Here is a 22,543-nt window from a genome sequence, read left to right on the forward strand (position 1 = left end):
ATGTTAACCCCTTGTCTGATATATTGCTGGTAAATATTTTTTCCCAATTAGTTGGTTTTCTTTCTAGCTTAGTTGCGATAGATTTAGCTGTGCAGAAGCTTTTTATTTTAAGGTAGTCCTATTTGTTGAGTCTCTCTCCAACTTGTTGTGACCCTGGGACTCTGTTCAGGAAGTTCCTTCCTGTGCCTATTAGTTCAAGTGTCTCTCCTACTCTGTCCTGCAGTAGTTTCAGAGATTCAGGTTTAATGTTAAGGTCTTTAATTCATTTTGAGTTGATGTTGGTGCATGGCGATAGGCTGGGGTCCACTTTTAGTTTTCTGCATGTGGCCGCCCAGTTTTCCCAGCACCAGCGGTTGAAGAGGCTGTGTTTCTTCCATTGTATGTCTTTGGCTCCTTTGTCGAATATCAGCTGGCTGTAGGCCTGTGGATTTATTTCTGGATCTTCTGTTCTGTTCCATTGGTCTTCGGGTCTGTTTTTGTGCCAGTACCATGCTGTCTTTGTTATTGTAGCTCTGTAGTAGGGTTTGAAGTTCGGCATGAATAGCCCTCCCATATTGTCTTTATCCCCTAGAATTGTTTTGGCTATTCTAGGTCTTTTGTTGTTCCATATGAATTTTTGGACTGTTTTCTGTATTTCAGTGATGTACGTCATTGGGATTTTAATAGGAATTGAATTGAATTTGTATATTAGTTTTGGAAGTACTACCATCTTTACTATATTAAGTCGTCCTATCCAGGAGCATGGGAGGTCTTTCCATTTCCTAGTGCCATCTGCAATTTCTTTCTTTAACTTTTTATAGTTTTCATTAAATAGTTCTTTTACATATTTGGTTAGGTTAATTCCTAAATATTTTATTTTTTGGGAGGTTATTGTGAATGGGGTTGCTCCCTTTATTTCCCTCTCTTCTTGTACATTGTCAGTGTACAGGAAGGCAACTGATTTTTGTGGGTTTATTTTGTATCCTGCTATTTTGCTGAAGTGGTTTATGATTTCTAAGAGTTTGGGGATGGAGTTTTTGGGATTGTGAAGCTATAATATCATGTCGTCTGCAAAAAGGGATAGTTTAACTTCTTCTTTCCCTATGCAGATCCCTTTAATGTCTTTTTCTTGCCTTATTGCCCTGGCTAAGGGTTCCAGGACTATATTGAAGAGGAGTGGAGACAGTGGGCATCCTTGCCTTGTTCCTGATTTTAGGAGAATTGGTTGTAGCTTTCCCCCATTAAGTATAATATTGGCTATTGGTCTGTCATAAATGGCTTTTATTGTTTTTAGAAATGTTCTTTCTATTCCTATTTTCTCCAGAGCTTTTAGCATGAATGAATGTTGAATTTTATCAAAGGCCTTTTCTGCATCTGTGGCGATAATCATGTGATTCTTGACCTTGGCTCTGTTGATATGCTGGATTACATTTATTGACTTACGTATGTTAAACCATCCCTGCGTCTCTGGGATGAAGCCTACCTGGTCATAGTGTATAATTTTTTTTATGTGTTTCTGGATTCTGTTAGCTAGAATCTTGTTAAGGATCTTTGCATCTGTGTTCATCAAGGAAATTGGCCTGTAATTCTCCTTTTTGGTTGGGTCTTTGCCTGGTTTGGGGATGAGTGTGATATTGGCTTCGTAGAATGAGTTTGGGATAGCTCCCTCCTTCTCTGTTTCTCTGAAGAGCTTGAGGAGTATGGGTATTAGTTCTTCTTTAAAGGTCTTATAGAATTCTGCTGTGAATCCATCTGGTCCTGGGCTTTTTTTTGTTGGAAGACTTTTGATAGCTTCCTGTATCTCGTTGTAGGATATTGGCTTATTTAATTGGTTAACTTCTTCTTTGCTCAGTTTGGGCAACTTGTATTTCTCTAAAAATGCATCCATTTCTGCCAGATTTTCTTCCTTTAGAGAGTATAACTTTTGAAAGTAGTCTGTTAGAATTGTTTAGATATCTTGGGTACGTGTTGTGATTTTTCCCGTGGCATCCCTAATCCTGTTAATATGGGTTTCCTCTCTTCTTTTTTTTAATTAATCTTGCCAACGGGCCATCAATTTTGTTTATTTTTTCAAAGAACCAGCTTTTTGTTTGGTTTATTTTGGTTATAATTTTCTGATTTTCTAATTGGTTAATCTCTGCTCTTAATTTGGTTATCTGGCTTTGTCTAGTAACTTTAGGTTCCATTTTTTCTTGTTTTTCTAGCTGTTTTAGTTGCAACATGAGATTATTTACTTGGTCTGTCTCCATTCTCTTGATGTGGGCACTGAGGGCAATAAATTTGCCCCTCAGGACTGCTTTTGCTGTGTCCCACAAGTTTCTTTGTGAGGTGTTTTCATTTTCATTGAGTTGTAGGAAATGCTTTATTTCTTCTCTGATCTTTTCCGTTACCCAGGCATTGCTAAGGAGTGTGCTGTTCAATTTCCATGTATTAGAGAAATTTCTGCGGTATGCTTTGTTATTGAGAGCTAGCTTGATTCCACTGTGGTCAGATAGGATACAGGGGATTATGTCGATCCCTTTGTATTTGCTTAAGTTCCTTGCATGAACTATGATACGGTCTATTTTGGAGAAAGTTCCATGAGCTGCTGAGAAGAATGTGTACTGTGTTGTTTTAGGGTGAAATACTCGGTAGATGTCAGTTAATTCCCCTTGAAGTATGGCCTCACTTAATTCGGTAGCTTCTTTGCCAATCCTCTGGTTGGTAGACCTGTCCTTTGGTGAGAGTGGCGTGTTAAAGTCTCCTAGTATTATCGTATTGGGATCTATTTTATTCTGTAAGTTTGAGAGTGTTTGTTAAACATATCTGGGTGCACCAATATTTGGGGCATATAAGTTGATGATGGTAATATCCTCCTCTTGGATTGTTCCCTGTATTAATATGTAGTGTCCATCCTTGTCTTTCTGTACTGATTTTAATGAAAAGTTTATTTTGTCAGATATCAGGATAGCTACACCTGCTTTCTTATTGGGGGAATTTGATTGGTAGATCCTTTTCCACCCCTTCACTCTGAGTTTGTTTGTATGTTTGGCTGAGAGGTGGGTCTCCTGAAGGCAACAGATGGATGGGTCTTGTTTTCTGATCCAGTCCTCAGTTCGTTTTCTTTTAATTGGCGAATTCAGCCCATTTATATTAAGAGAAAGTATAGAGAGATGCATTGTTGTCCCTGCCATTCCGTTTTCCTGTTTTTCTTCTTTCCTTTCCTCCTGTGCTTGCTCAGTTAGACTTTGAGTAATGCCTGTCTGGGGCAGGTCCCCGTTCCTGGTTGCTTTCTTCAGGTTGTGTCCCCCCTCTTAGAATTCTTTGTAATGCTGGCTTAATGTTTATGTATTCATTTAGTTTTTCTTTGCTATTAAAAGTTTTCAGTTCTCCATCGAATGTGAATGCTAGCTTTGCCGGGTATGTCAGTCTGGGTTGGCAGTTATTGGCTTTCAGGGCTCCTATGGTGCTTTCCTAGGCTTTTCTTGCATTCATTGTTTGTGTGGAGAGATCTGCAGTGATTCTAATTTTTTTCCCGTTGTAGTATAGCTACTTCTTCATTTTTGCTGCATGCAGGATTGTTTCCTTATTATTCAGGTCTATCATTTTTACTATAATGTGTCTAGAAGTGTTTCTCCTGGGATCTTGCTTGTTGGGTGTTCTATATGCTTCTGTTATGTAGGTAAGATGCTCCTTTTTGAGGTGGGGAAAATTTTCACTGATTATCTTGTTGAATAGGTGTTGCATTCCCTTACTCTGGAATTCCTCACCTTCATCCACTCCAATTATACGAAGGTTAAATTTCTTGGCATTATCTGCTTGCTCTTGAATTTCCCTTTGGTTTAATTTGAGTGATTTTTCCATATCTGTCACTTTTTGGTCCAGTTGGTGTATTCTGTCTTCTGTATCTGACATTCTACCTTCCATTTCATTCACTCTGTTGACCGTGGCTTCTATTGTGGTTTGCATGGAGGAAATGGATCTCTTTATGGATTCAATGTTGGTTCTCATAGTACTGATCTCAGTATGCATTACCTCTAATTTGGCGTTTATCTCACTTCTTACTGAGGTTTGTGCCGCTTCTATTTTGCATGCATCCCTTGTTTGATATCCTGTATCTCTTTTGATAGTTCATCCTTGTGTTCTTTCAATTTCTGATCAATTTCTCGCTTTATTTCTTGAGTCATTGCCTCCAGCAACCCTTGGATGTAGCTTTTGTCTTCCATTCCTGCTTTGCTCCCACTGGGACTCTCCCCTGCGTGGCTGCTGGCTATTGAGGTTAGCTTGCTGTCCTGGGTGGTGGTAAACCTTGTAATTTTTCTCTGTGATTTTCGCATGGGGGTTCAGGAGACTGATCTGCAATTTTGTTTTGGTGTGTCTTTGCTTGGTTGCTGATTCTGTATTGGTAGAGAGAGTCTGTGCCTGATCTGGGTTCTGTTGGGAGCCTATTTCCAGCTGTTGTTCTGACCTACTTAGGATTCTCAGCTCTCTGCTGTAGCAATTCCCGCCTTTGGAAGAGTTGAGCAGCCTAGACTGCTTGTGTTTGCTCCTACAGGTGCTCTTGGGAAGATCAGATGCTCTGGATGCACTCTCCCAAATACTGGAGTCTGCTATGGGCTCCTGATGTGTTTTTGTTTGTTTGTTTGTTTTGGGCTGGTTGTGGGCTTGAACTCTAGGTTTGGGTGTTGTCCCTCAGCTCTTCAGCTCAAGGCTGGTACCCTACCATTTGAGCCACAGCACTACTTCTGACCCTTTTTGCTTTTGTGATGCTGAGGAATCAGCTCCAGGGCCTCATACATCCAAGACTATCACTCTACTGCTGAGCCGCCTTATCAGCCTGAGCTCCTGCTTACTATCAGGTGCTGGCAGCCTGTGTTGCCCAATTCCCAGCCTAGAGTATATGGGTGGAGTTTTGATGGGGTTTGGGCTTCTCTTTTCCTGAGCCTCCAGGTCTTTTGTTGTCACAGGCGTGCTTCCTGGGGAGTGCTGTTCCCTGTTTTTCTCCCCTCTGTTAAGGGGTATGCTCAGCTTTTGATTCAGTTGGGAGGAGCTGATTGTGTTATTCAGGCTCCAGATCCCCAGCCCTGGTTCTGGCCCCCGCCTGCACGCTTGTTAGGCCTGTGCTGATGTGTATACCACCTAGGTTATGCAGCCTAGGGTACACAGTTCAAATTTCTTCTACTGTTGGTAGTCTTGACCCAGGGGCGCTGTTCCTGGCTTGGACATTTAAGCTCCCTTCCAGAGGCATTCTTGCTCTAGCCTGGCCAATGGAGTGTGCTCCATGGGCTGGTGGAGCTCTCGAACAGTTCCCAGTTTTAGTGGATCCTGTGGTCTGGGTGTTGGGGTAGGGAGTCTAGGTCAGGGTCTGGGGATTCCCTCCAGCTCTGGTCTCCCTTGAGGGATACACTGTCCCCTGTGGGGTACTCACCCTGGAGCCAGTTGTTTCTGTGTGGTGTAGGTCGTCAGTTGGTGTTGCAATCCGAGTTCAGTTGGGGTGGTTGCAGGCGGGGCTGGGTGGTGGTGGCTCTGTGTGATTCTTTTCTGTCTCTGCCTCTATCGAAGCTGTCGGGTCCACAGTGTCCACGCTCAGGTGGCTTCTGCATGGGTGATCTGCAGGCAGCTCCCTGTGTCTCTGAGACGGCCGGGTTGTAGAGATCGGTGGGTCTGACGCCGATACCTCAGGCGGCTTCTGCGCGGGTGATCTGCAGGCAGCCCCCTGTGCCTTTGGGACCCCGGTGGCCCCGCCGGGTCGTCGCGATTGTGATCGGGCGGGTATGGTGCCTCAGGAGGCTTCTACGAGTCTGGGCCTTTTAATTGGAAAGTTAAGACCATTTACCTATGGGTCATTGTGGACTGTCATGAGCTGATGCTCATCATTCAGTGTGTCTTTTTCTGCTTATTCTGAATAGTTTTATTTTTATATCCTCCTTATTTGTTTTGGGAGTTGGCTGATTTTTATTTTTTATTTTAAGTCATTTATTGTTATTGTAAAGGTGATATATTGGGGTTACAGTTACATAAGTCAGAAAATGAGTACATTTCTTCCTTTTTTTTTTTTTTTTTTAACAATGTCTCATCTTGCTTCATTTTCTCCATTTTTCCCTCCTGAACCCCTCCACCACAAGTTGTATAGTTTGTTTTCAAGGTGTCTAGTGAATATCACTGCTGCATTTGTTCACCCTTTGTCCCTCCATTTCTGTACCTCCCTTACCATCCCCCAAACTGATAAACTTACATACAAGACATAAGGTACAGAAATCAAAAACAGCAACAAAGGAGAAAAAATAGCAAAATAACCAAACCTTCTTGTTTCCATTTCTCAGAGTTCATATCAGTAAGTGGCATTTTATATGATCAGATGTACATAGCTAGTGGGCCTTTGTGATCCTCTCCTGAGAATATCTGTCTTTGTTCTTACTGTGTGAGTGTTTAAAGTCCTGTATAATTCATCACGTAGTTGGCTGGCTTTCTGAGTTGAACATGCTCCATTCTTTTCTAGTTCTTGTTTGTTCATCCATTCCTCTCGACATCTGTCCTTTCCTCTCTTTACCCATCGGTTCCTCTTGTTGTCCATCTGTCCCTCTTGATATCCATCTGTCCTCTCATTATCCATCTGATCTTCTTATTAGCCATCTGTTCCTCTCATTAGCCATCTCTCTCTCTCATTATCTGTTATCATTAGTCATCGGTCCCTCTCATTATCTATTTGTCCCTCTCGTTATCCATCCATGCCTCCCCAGCTTTCCCATCATCTCCAGCTTGCTTCCTCATCTCTGTATGGGATTTCCTTTAGTAATATTCTGATGCCAGCTTTTGGTCCTGAATTGTTTTTGTTTAGTTTTATCTCTCCATCAATGTTAAGGGATAATTTTGTTGGATACAGTAATCTTGGGTGGCAGGTATTATTTTCAGAAATTGAATTTGTCATTCCACGTTTTCCTGGATTCTAGGATTTCTCTTGATTTAGATCTGATGAATTTGCCTTTGTAAGTAACCAAGGCCTCATGCCGTCAGCCCTCCCCACCACCCAATCCTTCCTTGGCTCTGTTTTCTACATTTTAACTGTGATGCAAAGTGGAAGATCTTTTCTGGTCAAGTATAGTATCTGCTGCTCTAGATACCTCCTGGGTTTCCATAGCTTCCCTAGGTTCACAGAGTTTCTTGCTATAATTTCACTGCATAGACATTCTGTGGTTTTTGTAGTTTTTGTTTGCATCTCAGCTCCTTCCTCTGATGCACAATTCTTAGTTTGGTCTCTTATCTGTCTCAGAGCACTGGAAAGCTGGCATGTGATTTCTGTGGTTTTGTTTCTGTCTGATTTTCACACTTCCATGACACCATCTTCCTCCCTGCCATCCTTTCTTCTGCTTGATCTAGTCCACTGGCGACACTTTCCATTGAGGCTTTCTATTTTATTTATGGAGTTTTTCAATTCCAATATTCCCATTTTTTCCTCATATGCGTGTGTATTTGTGTGTGTGTGTGTGTGTGTGTGTGTGTGTGTGTTTGTGTGTTTGCATGTGTTTGTATACAAATCCTGGGGTTTGAACTCAGTGCCTAGGTTTTGTGCTCAAGCCTTGTGCTCTACCACTTGAGCCCAGATCCACTTCTAACTTTTTGGTGGTTAGTTGGACATAAGGTTGTCACATACTTTTCTACCCCAGCTTGCTTGGACTATAATCCTCATATCTCAGCCTCCAGAGGAGCTAGGATTACAGGTGTGAGACACAAGAATCTGGGTTTTTCCTTTTATTACTTTCAAATAGTTGCCTAACATGTTTTCCAATTCAAGATACTTTTTTCTTTTGCTGCTTTTCTTTTAAAAATGGTTTCCATTTAACATGTGTATTTAACATTCTGTTTTTTGTTTCTTTTTTGTTTTATTTTCTGTTGTTGTTTTTAGAATCTCAACTTGCTTCTGTATTTCTCATTTCAGCTGCTGAATTTCTTTATCCATTTATTTGACTCCTCTTTGAGGCCATTGACCATTTCTAAACTAGACTTTGAGCTCCTTGTGTGGCATTTCAGCTCCTGGGATGCAATGGGTTTCATCACTAGGGGAGGTAAACATTTGAAGGCTCCATAGAGGGTACAAATGAACACAGGATGTAAGTGCTTTCCTCGCATTTAGGGATTTCTGCCTTGTGATCGTTGCTTCCTTTGTGGGGAGTCTTTCATAGTCCCAAGATGGTGGAAACAGGGTGATCTGATGGGTCTCCTTGCCAGCCTGTGCTGCAGGGATGAGTGTACACACAGAACATGGAGGCCCCGTACGGAACTCCAGATGCTGGGGGGAGGGTTGGCATGACGTGCCAGCCACGTGTCCTACTCTATTTCCCAGCAGGCCAGCTCTGCCCAGTGCCCTGAGGGAAAGCAAAAAGAGGGCACAGGAGCAAGGCAGCACTATGGGCAGTGGGTCCTCCAGCCCAGGGATCCCATCATGCAGGATCAGAAGCTCAGGGGGACCCGGGTTCCTCAAGCCCTCCACACACAGAATCAGGGGATTAGCTGGCTCTCCAGCTCCAGGCCCCATCCTGTGGGATCAGGGGTCAGGGGTCCTGGAGAGCTCCATACTTGGAAATGCTCACATGTGCCCTTGGGGCTCACAGTGTGTCAACCATTAGGGGTTGTGGGCTCTTGAGGGGGCTGGCGGGTGCTGTTAGGTCAGATGCAGGTGGATGTGGGTCTGGTCAGCTCTCAGAGAGTGGTGGGGTGAGGGCATGGGCTTCCTGTCTTCTCCCACAGAGCTGGAAGATGGGTGAGGGGCCTTTGCTGTCCCACTCTCAGCCTTGGAACTGTGAGCCAAGTCCACCTCTTTCCTCCATTATTTCATTTTACCAACAGAAAACAGACTAATAATAAAAGCAGCACTGCCACGACACATACACTTGGTTGAAACTTTTGGAATGAAAGGTTCTGGACAGGAGTGGAGCCTGGCATAGACTCAAGCCCCAGGCATCCCCCAGGAGTTGGTGGAGAACTGGATTCCCTAAAAAAGACAATCTGGTCAGACTTAACCTGTTGTTCTCTGAGAAAGAGAAGTTCCAGTGTGACTGCTGCTCACCACAGTGACCCAGGGCCCAGTGGCAGGATGCCTGCCCTGTGCCCTGACAAGTCCCACCTGGGAGAGTGTTTGTCCTGCCTCCAGGCCAGTTCAGGCCTGCCATTGTATACAACTCTTGTTTCCTCCTCTAACAAGCAGCTCAGTATCCAACCACCATTGGAACCCAGTCCGAGAGGCACAATGGAGAAGAAGCTGCCGAAGCAAGCGTTTGGAAAGGAGCAGAGATCACAGCAGGCAAAGCAGCCATGAAGATGTGTCTGCAAGGAGTCCTTAGCTGGGTTCAGCAAAGAGAGGCCGGCGCAGGTGGGCGGAGCACTTCCATAAAGCTGCCTGTGGTGGATAGATGGCTTCTGATTTGACATCGACAACAGAATAAGGGACTGCAAGTTCAATGAATAGTCTCTGGCCAGAGAAGCAAGGTCAAATGCTTAAGTTTTTGCACTTCCAGTGGTTCCTGGTATTTCCAGCTGAGTGGACATCTTTCTGTGACCAGTGGGTGCCACGCCACCTTCTGCGGAGTCTGCGTGAGAGATTGTGTTGGACAAAGAGCTTCAAGGAAGCATGACCCCAGGAAGGGGGTGTTGGTTCAAGGCTTCCCATACACTTGGCTGCACCTTTATAGACTCTACCTTTATTCTTACTATATTCTTCTTGGCTGTACATTCGTTGCCTTTATTCTCATTTTGCTTATTTTTCTATTGATCTGCGAACAGAGCATGTTGTATTTTTCCAGTCCAATAGAGATGGCTTCTCTAAGTAATAAAGACTAAGGCCAAAGATTAAATGTGGGCAATCCCCCAATCCATCTATCATCTGATGTGACGTTGCCTCCAGAAACCCTACAACTTCACAAGTGGTTTTGCAGCTCACGCATAGTAAATATAGAGACTTAAAATTTCTAGATATGTCCAACAGACAAAATCAATAAATTAAACTAAGTTAGAAAGAGGTATCCTAGTAGTTTAGAGAGTTCTAAAAAAGAAGAGACCTCTGATTATATAAGAAAAAGAAAGATTCTCCCAACAGTTATGATTAAGTTTAGTCCAACTTACGTTATAGGGAATAGATGGTGTTTTCACACAAAATATAAAGTTAGTAACATATTTCCTGAACCAACCAAGAACCATTTCCTTATACAGGAGCTTATAAAGATGAAATTAGTTGGATAAAAATAAAATTAAAAAGAGTATAATGTAAGTACAGCCCTGTCTTAGGTTTGTTAATTATTAAACACAAAAAGGCTGAATAGATGACGTATTCTATTAAACAATATGCTAGACTTGTTTCGCACCACTTAGCTTAAACAGTTGGTGGGATAGTCATTAATTTTCATGTAATTCATCAATGCTTTGCCTTTAAAAAAAATTGATTACGTGCTTAAATAAACAAAGAATCTATGTCACAATCACACACTGTATAAAAATGTTAATTCTCCTCAATAAAGATACACTCAGATGCAACTCTTTTGAGTCTGTGTTTGTTTGTCACTTCACCGAATCCTTTGCCCACCTATCCCGAGATCCCTGTCCCGTCGGTCCCAGTGCTCCAGCCGAGCTGGTCCGTCGCACAGCACCGTTCTCCAATTCTGAAGGGTCTTGAGAGGAAGAGGTACCTGGCCTCTGGGAAGTGGATAGGGCTGTGATGCTCTGCCGGGGCTAAAAATAATTTCTTGGTGCTGTTCTATACTACCCATGTTATCTTTGATATCTTTGGAAATAGATCAAATGAGCCAAGTACTGGTGGGTCACAGCTGCTATCCTAGCTACTCCCAAGGCTGAGATCTGGAGGTTCGTGGTTCAAGATCAGCCTGGACAAAAAAGTTTTCTAGAGGGCAGAGAAGGTGGCTCAGTGGTAGACCGCTTGCCTTGAATGCACCACATAAGCAAAAGAAAAAAGCCAGAAGTGGCACTGTGGCTCAAGTGGTAGAGCACTAGCTGAAGAGCTGAGGGACAGCGCCCAAGACCAGAGTTCAGGTCCCACGAACGGACTCCCCCCCAAAAAAAGTTTTCTAGACTCTATCTCGAAATAATGAGCAAAACAGCAGAGTGGTGGTACAGTTCCAGTGGTAGAGCACCAGCATAGCACGTGCAAAGCCCTGAGTTCAAACCCAAGTATTGCAAAAAAGAAGAAAAGAAGAATGACAGAGAGAGAAATAAAGGAGAAAGGGCTGGAAGGAAGGAAGGAAGGAGAAAAAGGAAGACCAAATAATTTTTAAGTGAGAGTTGTGAGTGGAGGCAGACCTGCCTTGCTGTGGTCTTTTGAGACCTGTGCACTGTAATAGGTAGCAGGCTGTAAATGGCTAGATAATTGCAGGACTGCCAGGAGAGACACCCAGTAATTGAAAGCAATTTCCTTTCCACGTAACTCTGAGCTGCAAAGGTGAAGAGCTGGAGGGAGATTGGCCCTGGGAGACTTATACGTGTTCCATACAGACCTGGAGAAAATACTCTTCAAGACTCCATAGATTTCTTGTGCTGTTTTGCCTTGTTGTTGTTGTGTTCTGGTACCAAGGCTAGAGCTCAGGGCCTCACATGCTCACTCAGCTGTTTTGCTAATGGCTATGGCTCTACAGCTTGAGCCACACCTCAGGTGTTGTATTTTGCTGGCTAATTGAAGATCGAGTCAAGCAGACTTTTCTGCCCCAGCAGAAGTTGAATTGATCCCTTCAGATCTCAGGCTCCTGAAGCAGCTAACAGGAACCAGTCACCAGCATCTGGCTCACAAGGCTCCATCTTGACAGAAGTAACTGTGTGTGGTAGTGCATACTTGTCATTTGGGCACACTCCTGGGAAAATTGCAAGACCCCATAAAAAACAACTAATGGGAAATGTAGCTGGAGATGGGCTCCTTGGTTTTGCACCTGCCTGGCCAGTGTGAGGCCCCAAGTTCAGGTCCAGTCCTGGGAAAAGGAAAAACACGTTCAGTTGTTCCAACAGTCTTTGCTGGAGAGAGGGCCTGGGACCCTCCTATGGTCAGATGGGACCCCTGACCACGGGCAGCCCAGGATGTGATCTAGTAGGAGGGGCAGTGACTGCTTCCAGGTGTGCCGGTTCCCTAGGTAACACAGACACTGGGGGAAGACTTAGCCAGGAGGTGGGGAGGTCTCTGCACAGGGCCAGCTTGCCCCAGGACAGACATGACACCTTTGTTAGATTTTTGAAGGAGTGTTGGGATCATCTCTGGGTAGAGTGGGGTATTGAAATCTCCTACTTTTGAAAAAAAAATCAAGGATTGATTAATTGATTTTTCCCCCCACCAATACACTGGGAAAAGTCACACAAAGAAAAGATTTCTTGTTTCCCATGAAGTATCATTGCATCTAGACCTTCTGTTATTTTATGCCCTGCAGTGATTTTATCTTGTGCAGCATTTAATGCTGTGGGTCTCAGAGGATCACTCCTTTTATGCATGTATCCTGGCTTCTATCTCTTGGGGTGGATTTTGCTTGGAGTCTACATTGGGAGATATGAGCACAGGTACTCCAGTTACCATCTAGCTTCTCTTCACTGGGCATGTGATCTTCCATCCTTTCCCTCGGCCTGTGACTGTCTTTGCCAGTGACCGGAGTTTCTTTCCCAGTGACCTGAGTTTCTTTCCACTGAAACTTCCTCTCCATCTTCTTCTTCTTCTTCTTTTTTTAAAAATCATATCAGCCAAGTGTGAACCTTTTAATTGGAGAGATAAGACCATTTACCTCTGGGTCATTGTGGACTGTCATCAGCTAATGGTCATCATTCAGTGTGTCTTTTTCTGCTTATTCTGCATAGTTTTATTTTTATATCCTTCTTATTTGTTTTGGGAGTTTGCTGATTTTCATTTTTTATTTTAAGTCATTTATTGTTATTGTAAGGGTGATTTATAGGGGGTTACAGTGACATAAGTCAGAAAATGAGTACATTTCTTGTTTTTAACACTGTCTCATCTTCCCCCATTTTCACCATTTTTCCCTCCTGAACCCCACCCCCATAAGTTGTATAGTTTGTTTTCAAAGTGTCTAGTGAATATTACTGCGGCATTTGTTCACCCTTTGTCCCTCCATTTCTGTACCTCCTTTACCCTCCCCCAAACTGATAAACTTACATACAAGACATAAGGTACAGAAATCTAAAACAGGACAAAGGAGAAAAAAAAAAAAGCAAAATAACCAAACCCTCTTGTTTCCATTTCTTGGAGTTCATTTCAGTAAGTGGCATTTTATATGATCAGATGCACATAGCTATTGGGCCTTTTTGATCCTCTCCTGAGAATATCTGTCTTTGTTCTCACTGTGTGAATGTTTAGAGTCCTGTATAATTCACCATGTAGTTGGCTGGCTTTCTGTGTTGAACATGCTTCATTCTTTCCCAGTTCTTGTTTGTTCAGCCATTCCTTTAGATATGTGAACTTTCCTCTCATTATCCATCTTTCCCTCTTAATATCCATCCATCCTTCCCATTATACATCCATCCCTCTAGTTATCCATCTGTCCTTCTTGTTAGGCATCCGTTCCTCTCCTTAGCCATCCATCCCTCTCATGATCTATTTGTCCCTCTCGTTATCCATCCATGCCTCCCCAGCTTTCCCATCGTCTCCAGCTTGCTTCCTCATCTCTGTATGGCATTTCTTTCTTTCTCTCTTTCTTTCTCTCTTTCTTTGTTTCTTTCTATCTTTCCTTCTTTCTTTCTTTCTGTCTTTCTCTCTCTCTCTCTCTCTCTCTCTTTCTTTCTTTCTATCATTTTTTTCTTATGTGTGTGTCCGGTCCTGGGGCCTGAACTCTGTGCCTGGGCACTGTTCCTCAGCTCTTCAGCTCAAGGCTAGCACTCTACCACTTGAGCCACAGTGCCCCTTCTGGCTTTTTTGTTTTTGCTTATGTGGTGCTGAGGAATGGAAACCAGGGCCTCATGCGTACAATGCAAGCGCTCTACTACTGAGCCATCTTCCCAGCCCCTGGGATTTCTTTAGTAGATATTCTGATTCCAGCTTTTGGTCCCAAATTGTTTTTGCTTAGTTTTCTCTCTCCATCAATGCTAAGGGATACTTTTGCTGGATATAGTAATCTTGGTTGGCAGTTCTTTTTTTTCTTTTTTCTTTTTCTTTTTATTGTGAAAATACAGTACAGAGGTGTCCCAATTACATGGGCAAGATAATGAGTACATTTCTTATCAAGCATTGTATCTTCCTCCTTTGTTGACCCTTCCCATCACTTCCCATCTTCCCCCACCCCCCTACCCAGTCATCTTGAGCTGAAGAGCTGAGGGACAGCACCCAGGTCCAGAGTTCAATACCACGACCAGCAAAAAACAAAACAAAAACAAACAAACAAACAGTACACAGAGACCCACAGCAAGCAGGTCTGCCTCCACTGTCTATGGTCGTCTGTTTGTGCCATGGATCTTTCTGGGGTTTTAATATCATGTCATTTTATGAGAACTACAGATGAGTCTCAGCCCCTCTGCTGTGTTGAGTGCTTTGTCCATGAGTGTGTTCCGTGCCCTTATTGACAGAGATATCATTGGGTTTGTCTCTCTGCATGGTATGGTTGGCAGCACGCAGGTCTCTGTTTAGTGAAGTTCATGCTTCGTGTCCATGAGAAACGGGGCATTTGCCAGCACTCGCTGCCATTATGGAGCTCCCTGTGTGCGTGGGCCCCGCAGCCTGAGATTTGCTAAGACACACTTACTAGTCCCATGTCCCTGCATGCAGGCACCCATGAACCGAGGGAGCTGCTGCCAGTGGGTGGTCTTCCTGGAACCCTGCCAGACAGCCTCCCACAGGAGCCTATCCCCTCCTCAGCCCCAGGCTCACACAGGCTCAGCCTCCTCTCAGGAAGGCCTGGGCTTGGGCAGGGGCACAGGCAGCTTGGCCCAGGCAGCATGCCCAGCTTTCCTACCTGGCCACCCATGCCCTGGACCCTGAGGCTCCACCTTGTCCTGCCAGGGACCACCGTCCCTGGACAAATGAAGAACCAAAGAACTGAACTTTATTGGTCAGATAGAAGCTCATATAATATAAATAAATAAATAAATAAATGAATAAAGCTCACCACAAGAATTAGATCATGCTTTGGAAAGCTTTTTATTTAAGGACACCACAGCATCCTGTTGGACATGGTAGGGGGAGGATGAGAGAGACAAAGCAGGGGGTGGGTGAAAAGAGGGAGAAGAAGGGAAGGGGAAGGAAGGAAAAGGGGGCAGGGAGAGGGGGAAGGAAGAAAGAGAGGGGAAAGGGAGAAAGGGAAGTGAGAAAGAGGGAGGGAGGAAGAGAAAGGGACAGAGGAAGGAAGGCAGGGCTGCAAGCAGAGGAGGGAAGGAGAGAGGGAGGGAAGGAAGGAGGCAGGCAGGGAGGCAGGCAGGGAGGGAGAGAGCAGTGTCAGGGCCAGTGTTGAACAGCTGGAGGAGTCAGGGATGCTCTGGCAGGGCCCAGGGGTTGAGGGAGATTAAAGGACCAAGAGGGCTGAGGGTGTTGGCTCTTGAGAAGGGGTGGGTCAGCAAAGACAGCAGGACCAGCTTGGGGTCTGCCCCTGGGCAGGGTTCCCTGCTAGTGCCTGAATGCTGGCTCTGCAGGAGGCCAGGGTTCTGGAGCATAGTGGGGGTGGAGCTTCAGGTCTGTGAGAAGCAGCAAGACCTTTGCTGAGAAACCCAACTGTTCCAGCTTACCTGTGTCTGTGATCAGAGCCTCAGACCTTGCACTGGCAGCACACGGGGGCACAGCAGCTGGAGCAGCAGGGTTTGCAACAGCTGGACTGGCAGCAGCAGGGCTTGCAACAGCAGGACTCACAGCAGCAGGGCTTGCAACAGCTGGACTGGCAGCAGCAGGGTTTGCAACAGCATGATGGGCAGCAGCAGGGTTTGCAACAGCTGGACTGACAGCAGCAGGGTTTGCAACAGCTGGACTGACAGCAGCAGGGTTTGCAACAGCTGGATTTGCAGCCCCCACAAGAACCACAGCCCCCCTTGCAGCCCCCACAGGAGCCACAGCCCCCCTTGCAGCCCCCGCAGGAGCCACAGCCTCCCTTGCAGCCCCCACAGGAGCCACAGCTCCCCTTGCAGCCCCCGCAGGAGCCACAGCCCCCCTTGCAGCTCCCGCAGGAGCCACAGCCCCCTTTGCAGCCCCCGCAGGAGCCACAGCTGGAGCAGGAGCAGGAGCAGGCTGGCACACAGCAGCTCATGGTTGTGGTGGTGGTTGGTGGAGGAGGTGAGAGGAGCAGGTGGAGAGAGAGGTGAGTGGTGTGGGGCCTCCTGGCCTGGCCTTTATGTCCCTGTGGGGTTAGGTGTGGACTGGGCACGAGGTCACTTCGTGGTCTGGGGCACATGGTCACTTCCTGGTCCTGTGTGGGCTTTCCCTGGGAAGTTGTGTGTCATTGCAAAGTAACAAGCATGGATGAGTCATGTGGCACACCTCCTGAGACACACTTCCTGGGACAAACCTTGCAGGACAAATGAAGCAGGACACTTGGTGAGCGGGGCTGGGCTCTGTCCCTGCTGCCTGCCGCACTCACCCCTCCATGTGTGCGCTGTTCCAGGCGGTCTTGAACAACAGCAGGCTCTCCACGGGCTCCCTGGTCTTGGGGTGTCATGTAGTCAGAGTTCTGGGCCTGCTCTTGACGCTAGATCCTGTCTGAGAGAGAAAGTTCTGGAGCAGTCACTCTCCCCTATGCTGGTGGTCTGGGACCCTGTGGCCTGGGCTCTGGGGCTCCTTCCCCTGAGCTTCCTTGGTGACTTTCTTGCTGTGCTGTCCTGCTTCATTCTCCGTCATCTGGCCAGCCTGGGGCTCTTTGCTCTGGTTAGTTTTTTCAAGATTTGTCCCTCGGGTTTATTCTTTCAAAGAGTGCTGCTTCATCCATTGCTCTGCACTATTATTTCATTTTTCACTCATCAGCTCTGATGCTTTGTAAAATAATTCTTGTTACTTTAAAGGGGATGCCAGAGGGGTTTCAGTTGCATAGGTCAGGTAGAGTTCATTTCATTTTGGACAGTGTCACCCCTGCCCTCAGTCTGTCCTAGATTTTCCCTCTGCCCCTGCCCACAAGTTCTAGAGTCCATTTTCCACGTTGTGTCCAGTGAGAGACATGGCTGCATTTGTCCAGCCTTTGCTCGGTTCTGATCTTCATTGTCTCTGTCCTTCTGCTGACTTGGGGCTGGGCTTGCTCTTCCTTCTCTTCAGTCGTGGATGGGCATGCTGAGCTCTGATCTTTCACGTAGGTTCCCATCGCTACAAACCTTCCTTCTACCACTCGTTTCATTGCTGTGGAATTGCAAACACTGAAAAGTGTTATCTTTACTTCCATTTGATTCTAGGAAGCCTTTTGTTCCCCTCTCCTCCTTCTTCAATGAAAGGTCTATTGGGTGAGTGTGTTTTCTCTCTGTGATGTCTTTTTGTCTTCTTCTACTATGATACTGTGGCTGTAAGGAAATAGTCAGTTATTTTCTACTTGTTGTAAGACATGGGCTGAAGTGTGATCTATTTGGAGTCATTCCATGGTTGGCTTAGAAGAGGGAGCGTGCTGTGGCTCCAGGTGGACTAGACTGTAGACATCTGCTGAGGCCATCAGCCTAAAGCTGACTTGCCTTCTGTAAGGTGTATTCAGTAGGTAGTTTCACTAGGTGGCGCATGAAGAGAACACCACTAGGTATTCAGAGAGGAAAAGAAGTGTATTTACAGCCCTGCTGCCCAGAGGTGCATGGTGGAGAGGCATGGCGGAAAGGGGAGACCCACCCCAGGCCAGGACTTATCTGGGCCAGAGATGGGAAGAGGTGTGGCCAGGTGGAGGAAAGGTCTGGCCACACTGGATCTGGATCTGACCTCAAGGCCTAGGACCCTCCTATGGTAAGATGGGAGCCGGGACCCCCAGCAGCCCAGGATGTGATCTTGCAGGAGGGGCAGTGACTGCTTCCAGGTGTGCCGGTTCCCTAGGTAACATAGGCACTGGTGGGAAACTTAGCCAGGAGGTGGGGAGGTCTCTGCCCAGGGCCAGCTTGCCCCAGGGCAGACATGACACCTTTGTTAGATTTTTGGAGGGGTGTCGGGATCATCTCTGGGTAGAGGGGGGTATTGAAATCTCCTACTTTTGAAAAAAAATCAAGGATTGATTAATTGTTTTTTCCGCCACAAAGACGCTGGGAAAAGTCACACAAAGAAAAGATTTCTTGCTCCCCATGAAGTATCATTGCATCTAGACCTTCTGTTATTTTATGCCCTGCAGTGATTTTATCTTGTGCAGCATTAAATGCTGTCTCTTTTTGATTGCTGTTTGTCTGGGTGGATGACTCCTTTTATGCCTGTAAACTGGCTTTTTTCTTGGGGTGGATTTTGCTTGGAGTCTTCATTAGGAGATATGAGCACAGGTACTTCAGTTACCATCTAGCTTCTCTTCACTGGGCATGTGATCTTCCATCCTTTCCCTCAGCCTGTGAGTGTCTTTGCCAGTGACCTCAGTTTCTTTCCACTTAAACTTCTTCTTCTTCTTCTTTTTTTAAAATAATATCAGCCATATGTGTGCCTCTTAATTGGAGAATTAAGACCATTTAACTTTGTGTCATTGTTGTCTGTCATGAGCTGATGGTTATCATTCAGTGTGTCCTTTTCTGCTTATTCTACATAGTTTTATATTTATATCCTCCTTATTTGTTTTGGGAGTTCGCTGATTTTCATTTTTTATTTTAAGTCTTTTATTGTTATTGTAAGGGTGATTTATAGGGGGTTACACTGACATAAGTCAGAAAACGAGTACATTTCTTTGTTTTTAACAATGTCTCATCTTCCCTCATTCTCTGGGTTTTTCCCTCCTGAACCCTTCCCCCGCAGTTGTATAGTTTGTTTTCAAAGTGTCTGGTGAAATATCACGGCAGCGTTTGTTCACCCTTTGTCCCTCCATTTCTGTACCTCCCTTACCATCCCCCAAACTGATAACCTTATGTACAAGACATAAGTTACAGAAATCAAAAACAGCAACAAATGTTAAAAATATAGCAAAATAATCAAACCCCCTTGTTTCCATTTTTTGGAGTTCATTTCAGTAAGTGGCAATTTATATGATCAGATGCATACAGCTATTGGGCCCTTTTGATCCTCTCCTGAGAATATCTGTCTTTGTTCTCACTGTGTGAATGTTTAGAGTCCTGTATAATTTATCCTGCAGTTGACTGTGTATGTGAGTGGAACATGATCTACTCTTTCGCAGTTCTTATTTGTTCATCCATTCCTCTCGTTATCTGTCCTTTCCTCTCATTATCTAATGGGTCCTGTTGTCCATCTTTCCCTCTTGATATTCATCTCTCCCTCTCATTATCCAGCGGTCTCATTAGACATCCTTTTGTCTCATGAGCCATCTGTTTCTCTATTATTTATCTGTTATCATTAGTCACCCGTCCCTCTCTTCTATTTGTCCCTCTCTTCCATCCATGCCTCCTCAGCATTCCCATCATCTCCAGCTTGCTTTCTCATCTCTGTATGGGATTTTTTTAGTAAATATTCTGATGCCAACTTTTGGTCCTGAATTGTTTTGGTTTAGTTTTATCTCTCCATCAATGTTAAGGGATAATTTTGTTGGATATAGTAATATTGGTTGGCAGGTATTATTTTCAGGACTTGAATTTATCATCCCACATTTTCCTGGATTCTAAGGTTTCTCTTGATTTATCTGATGAATTTACCTTTGTGAGTAACCAAGGCCTCCATGCAGCCCTTCCCATCCCCCTACAGTCCCCACCCCATATCATTCCTTGGTTCTGTTTTCTACATTTTAACTGTGATGCGAAGTGGAAGATCTTTTCTGGTCAAGTGTAGTATCTGCTATTCTAGATACCTCCTGGTTTTCCATATGTTCCCTAGGTTCAGAGATTTTCCTGCTATAATTTCACTGCATAGATGTTCTGTAGTTTTTGTAGTTTTCGTTTGCATCTCAGATCCTTCCTCTAATGCACGGATTCTTAGTTTGGTCTCTTGATCTGTCTCAGAGCACTGGAAAGCTGGCATGTGATTGCTGTTGTTTTGTTTCTGTCTGATTTTCACACTTCCATGACACCATATTCCTCCCTGCCATCCTTTCTTCTGCTTGATCTAGTCCACTGGCGACACTTTCCATTGAGGCTTTCTATTTTATTTATGGAATTTTTCAATTCCAATATTCCCATTTTTTCCTCATATGTGTGTGTATTTGTGTGTGGTTGTGTTTGTGTGTGTGTGCATGTATGTGTGAGTGCGTGTATGTATGTGTGAGTGTGTGTGTTTGCATGTGTTTGTATACAAATCCTGGGGTTTGAACTCAGTGCTTGGGTTTTGTACTCAAGGCTGGTGTTCTACCACTTGAGCCCAGATCCACTTCTAACTTTTTGGTGGTTAGTTGGACATAAGGTTATCACATACTTTTCTACCCCAGTTGGCTTTGGACTATAATCCTCAGATCTCAGCCTCCTGAGGAGCTAGGATTACAGGTGTGAGACACAAGAATCTGGGTTTTCCACTTTATTACCTTCAAATGGTTGCCAAACATGTTTTCCATTTCAAGAGATTTTTCTCTTTTGCAGCTTTTCTTTTTAAAATGGTTTCCATTTAGCATGTGTATTTACGTGGGCACTGCATCCTATCAATTCTGTTTTTTTGTTTTTTTTTTTTTTGTTTCCTGTTGTTGTTTTTAGAATCTCAACTTGCCTTCTGTATTTCTCATCTCAGCTGCTGAATTTCTTCTTATTTCAAATTAGCTTTCCAACTCTATCCATTTATTTGACTCCTCTTTGAGGCCATTGACCATTTCTAATCTAGACTTTGAGCTCCTTGTGTGGCATTTCAGCTCCTGGGATGCAATGGGTTTCATCACTAGGGGAGGTAAACATTTGAAGGCTCCATAGAGGGTACAAATGAACACAGGATGTGCTTTCCTTGCATTTTGGGATTTCTGCCTTGTGATCTTTGCTTCCTTTTTGGGGAGCCTTTCACAGCCCCAGGATGCCAGGCTGGGCTGAGGGCTGAGTGCACACACAGAGCATGGAGGCCCTATGTGGGAGGACTCCGGATGCTGGGGGGAGGGGTTGGCATGACTTGTGCCAGCCACGTGTCCCGCTCAATTTCCTGGCAGGCCAGCTCTGTCCAGTGCCCTGAGGGATGGTGGGAAAAGGGCAAAGGAACCAGACAGCACCCTGGCCAGCAGGTTCTCTAGCCCAGTGATCCCATCATGAAGGATCAGAGGCTCAGTAGGTCCCGGGCTTCCCAGGCCCTCCACACACAGAATCATGGGGTTAGCTGACCCTCCAGGTCCAGGCTCCATCATGTGGCATCAGGAGTGAGGGGTCCTGGAGAGCTCCATACTTGGGAATGCTCACATGTGCCCTCGGGGTTCACAGTGTGTCAACCATTAGGGGTTGTGGGTGCTTGAGGGGGCTGGCGGGTCTGTTAGGTCAGATGGAGGTGGATGTGGGTCTGGTCAGCTCTCAGGGAGTGGTGGGGTGAGGGCATGAGCCTCCTGTCCTCTCCACACAGCTGTGAGATGGGTGAGGGGCCTTCGCTGTCCCACTCTCAGCCTTGGAACTGTGAGCCAAGTCCACCTCTTTCCTCCATTATTTCATTTTACCAACAGAAAACAGACTAATAATAAAAGCAGCACCATTCCCCAAGTCTGAAGGGTCCTGAAAGGAGGTACCCGGCCTCTGGGAAAGTTGATGGGGCAGTGATACTCTGCTGGGGCTTAAGAACATTTCTTGGTGCTGTTCTATACTACCTATGTTATGTTTGCAATCTTTGGAAATAGCCCAAATGAGCTGAGTGCTGGTGGGTCACACCTGTTATCCTAGCTACTCCCAAGGTTGAGATCTGGAGGGTCATGGTTCAAGATCTGCCTGGACAGAAAAGTTTTCTAGATTCTATCTGCAAAATAATGAGCAAAATAGCAGGGTGGTTCTATGGTTCCAGTGGTAGAGTACCAGCAGAGCCAGTTCAAGGCCCTGAGTTCAAACGCAAGTATTGCAAAAAATTTCGAAGAAAGGAAGGAAGAAAGAAAGAGAGAGAGAAATAAAGGAGAAAGGGCAGGAAGCAAGCAAGGAAGGACGGAAAGAAGGAAGGAATGAAGGAAGGAAGGAAGGAGGGAAGGATGGAAGGAAGGAAGGATAAAAAGGAAGACCAAATAATTTTTAAGTAAGCATTGTGAGTGGAGGCAGACCTGCCTTACTGTGGTCTTTCAAGACCTGTGCACTGAAATATGTAGGAGGCTGTAAATGGCCAGATAATTGCAAGACTGCCAGGGAGGCACCTAGTAATTGAAAGCTATTTTCTTTCCAGGTAACTCTGATCTTCAAAGGAGAAGAGCTGGGGGGAGGTTGGCTCTGGGAGATTTATGTGTCTTCCATACAGACCTGGAGAAAATACCCTTCAAGACTCCATAGGTTTCTTGTGTTGTTGGGCCTTGTTGTTGTTGTTGTGTTCTGGTACCAAGGCTAGAGCTAAGGGCCTCACATGCTCACTCAGCTGTTTTGCTCCTGGCTGTGGCTCTATGGCTTGAGCCACACCTCAGCTGTTGTATTTTGCTGGCCAATTGGAGATTGAGTGAAGCAG

General features: G+C 45.1%; 2 protein-coding genes across 2 annotated transcripts in view; both read right to left on the reverse strand.

Moving 5' to 3' along the window:
* LOC122101195 (keratin-associated protein 5-4-like) overlaps positions 1–12,727 on the reverse strand; it is a 35,913-nt gene extending 23,186 nt beyond the window's left edge. Inside the window, 1 exon segment of the mRNA XM_042671526.1 lies at positions 12,717–12,727. Within this exon segment, the coding sequence (XP_042527460.1) occupies positions 12,717–12,727 (11 nt within the window).
* Positions 12,728–15,677: 2,950 nt separating this feature from the next.
* On the reverse strand, positions 15,678–18,395 carry LOC122101196 (keratin-associated protein 5-5-like). The gene is made up of 2 exons (XM_042671527.1): positions 18,359–18,395; positions 15,678–16,150 (listed from the first exon to the last, which is right to left on the reverse strand). Exons 1-2 carry the CDS (start codon positions 18,393–18,395, stop codon positions 15,678–15,680), a joined length of 510 nt encoding a protein of 169 aa, XP_042527461.1.
* Positions 18,396–22,543: the final 4,148 nt, after the last annotated feature.

The sequence above is a fragment of the Dipodomys spectabilis genome, unplaced genomic scaffold, assembly GCF_019054845.1.
Source record: "Dipodomys spectabilis isolate Male_0828 unplaced genomic scaffold, ASM1905484v1 ptg000639l, whole genome shotgun sequence".
NCBI classification, from domain to species: Eukaryota; Metazoa; Chordata; class Mammalia; order Rodentia; family Heteromyidae; genus Dipodomys; species Dipodomys spectabilis.

Coding starts and splice junctions, on each gene's coding strand:
- LOC122101196 (XM_042671527.1), bottom strand. CDS start 18,395: ATGGAAGATCACATGCCCAGTGAAGAGAAGCTAGATG. Junction 16,151..18,358: donor CAGTGAAGAGAAGCTAGATG/GTAACTGAAGTA, acceptor GCTGTGTGCCAG/CCTGCTCCTGCTCCTGCTCC.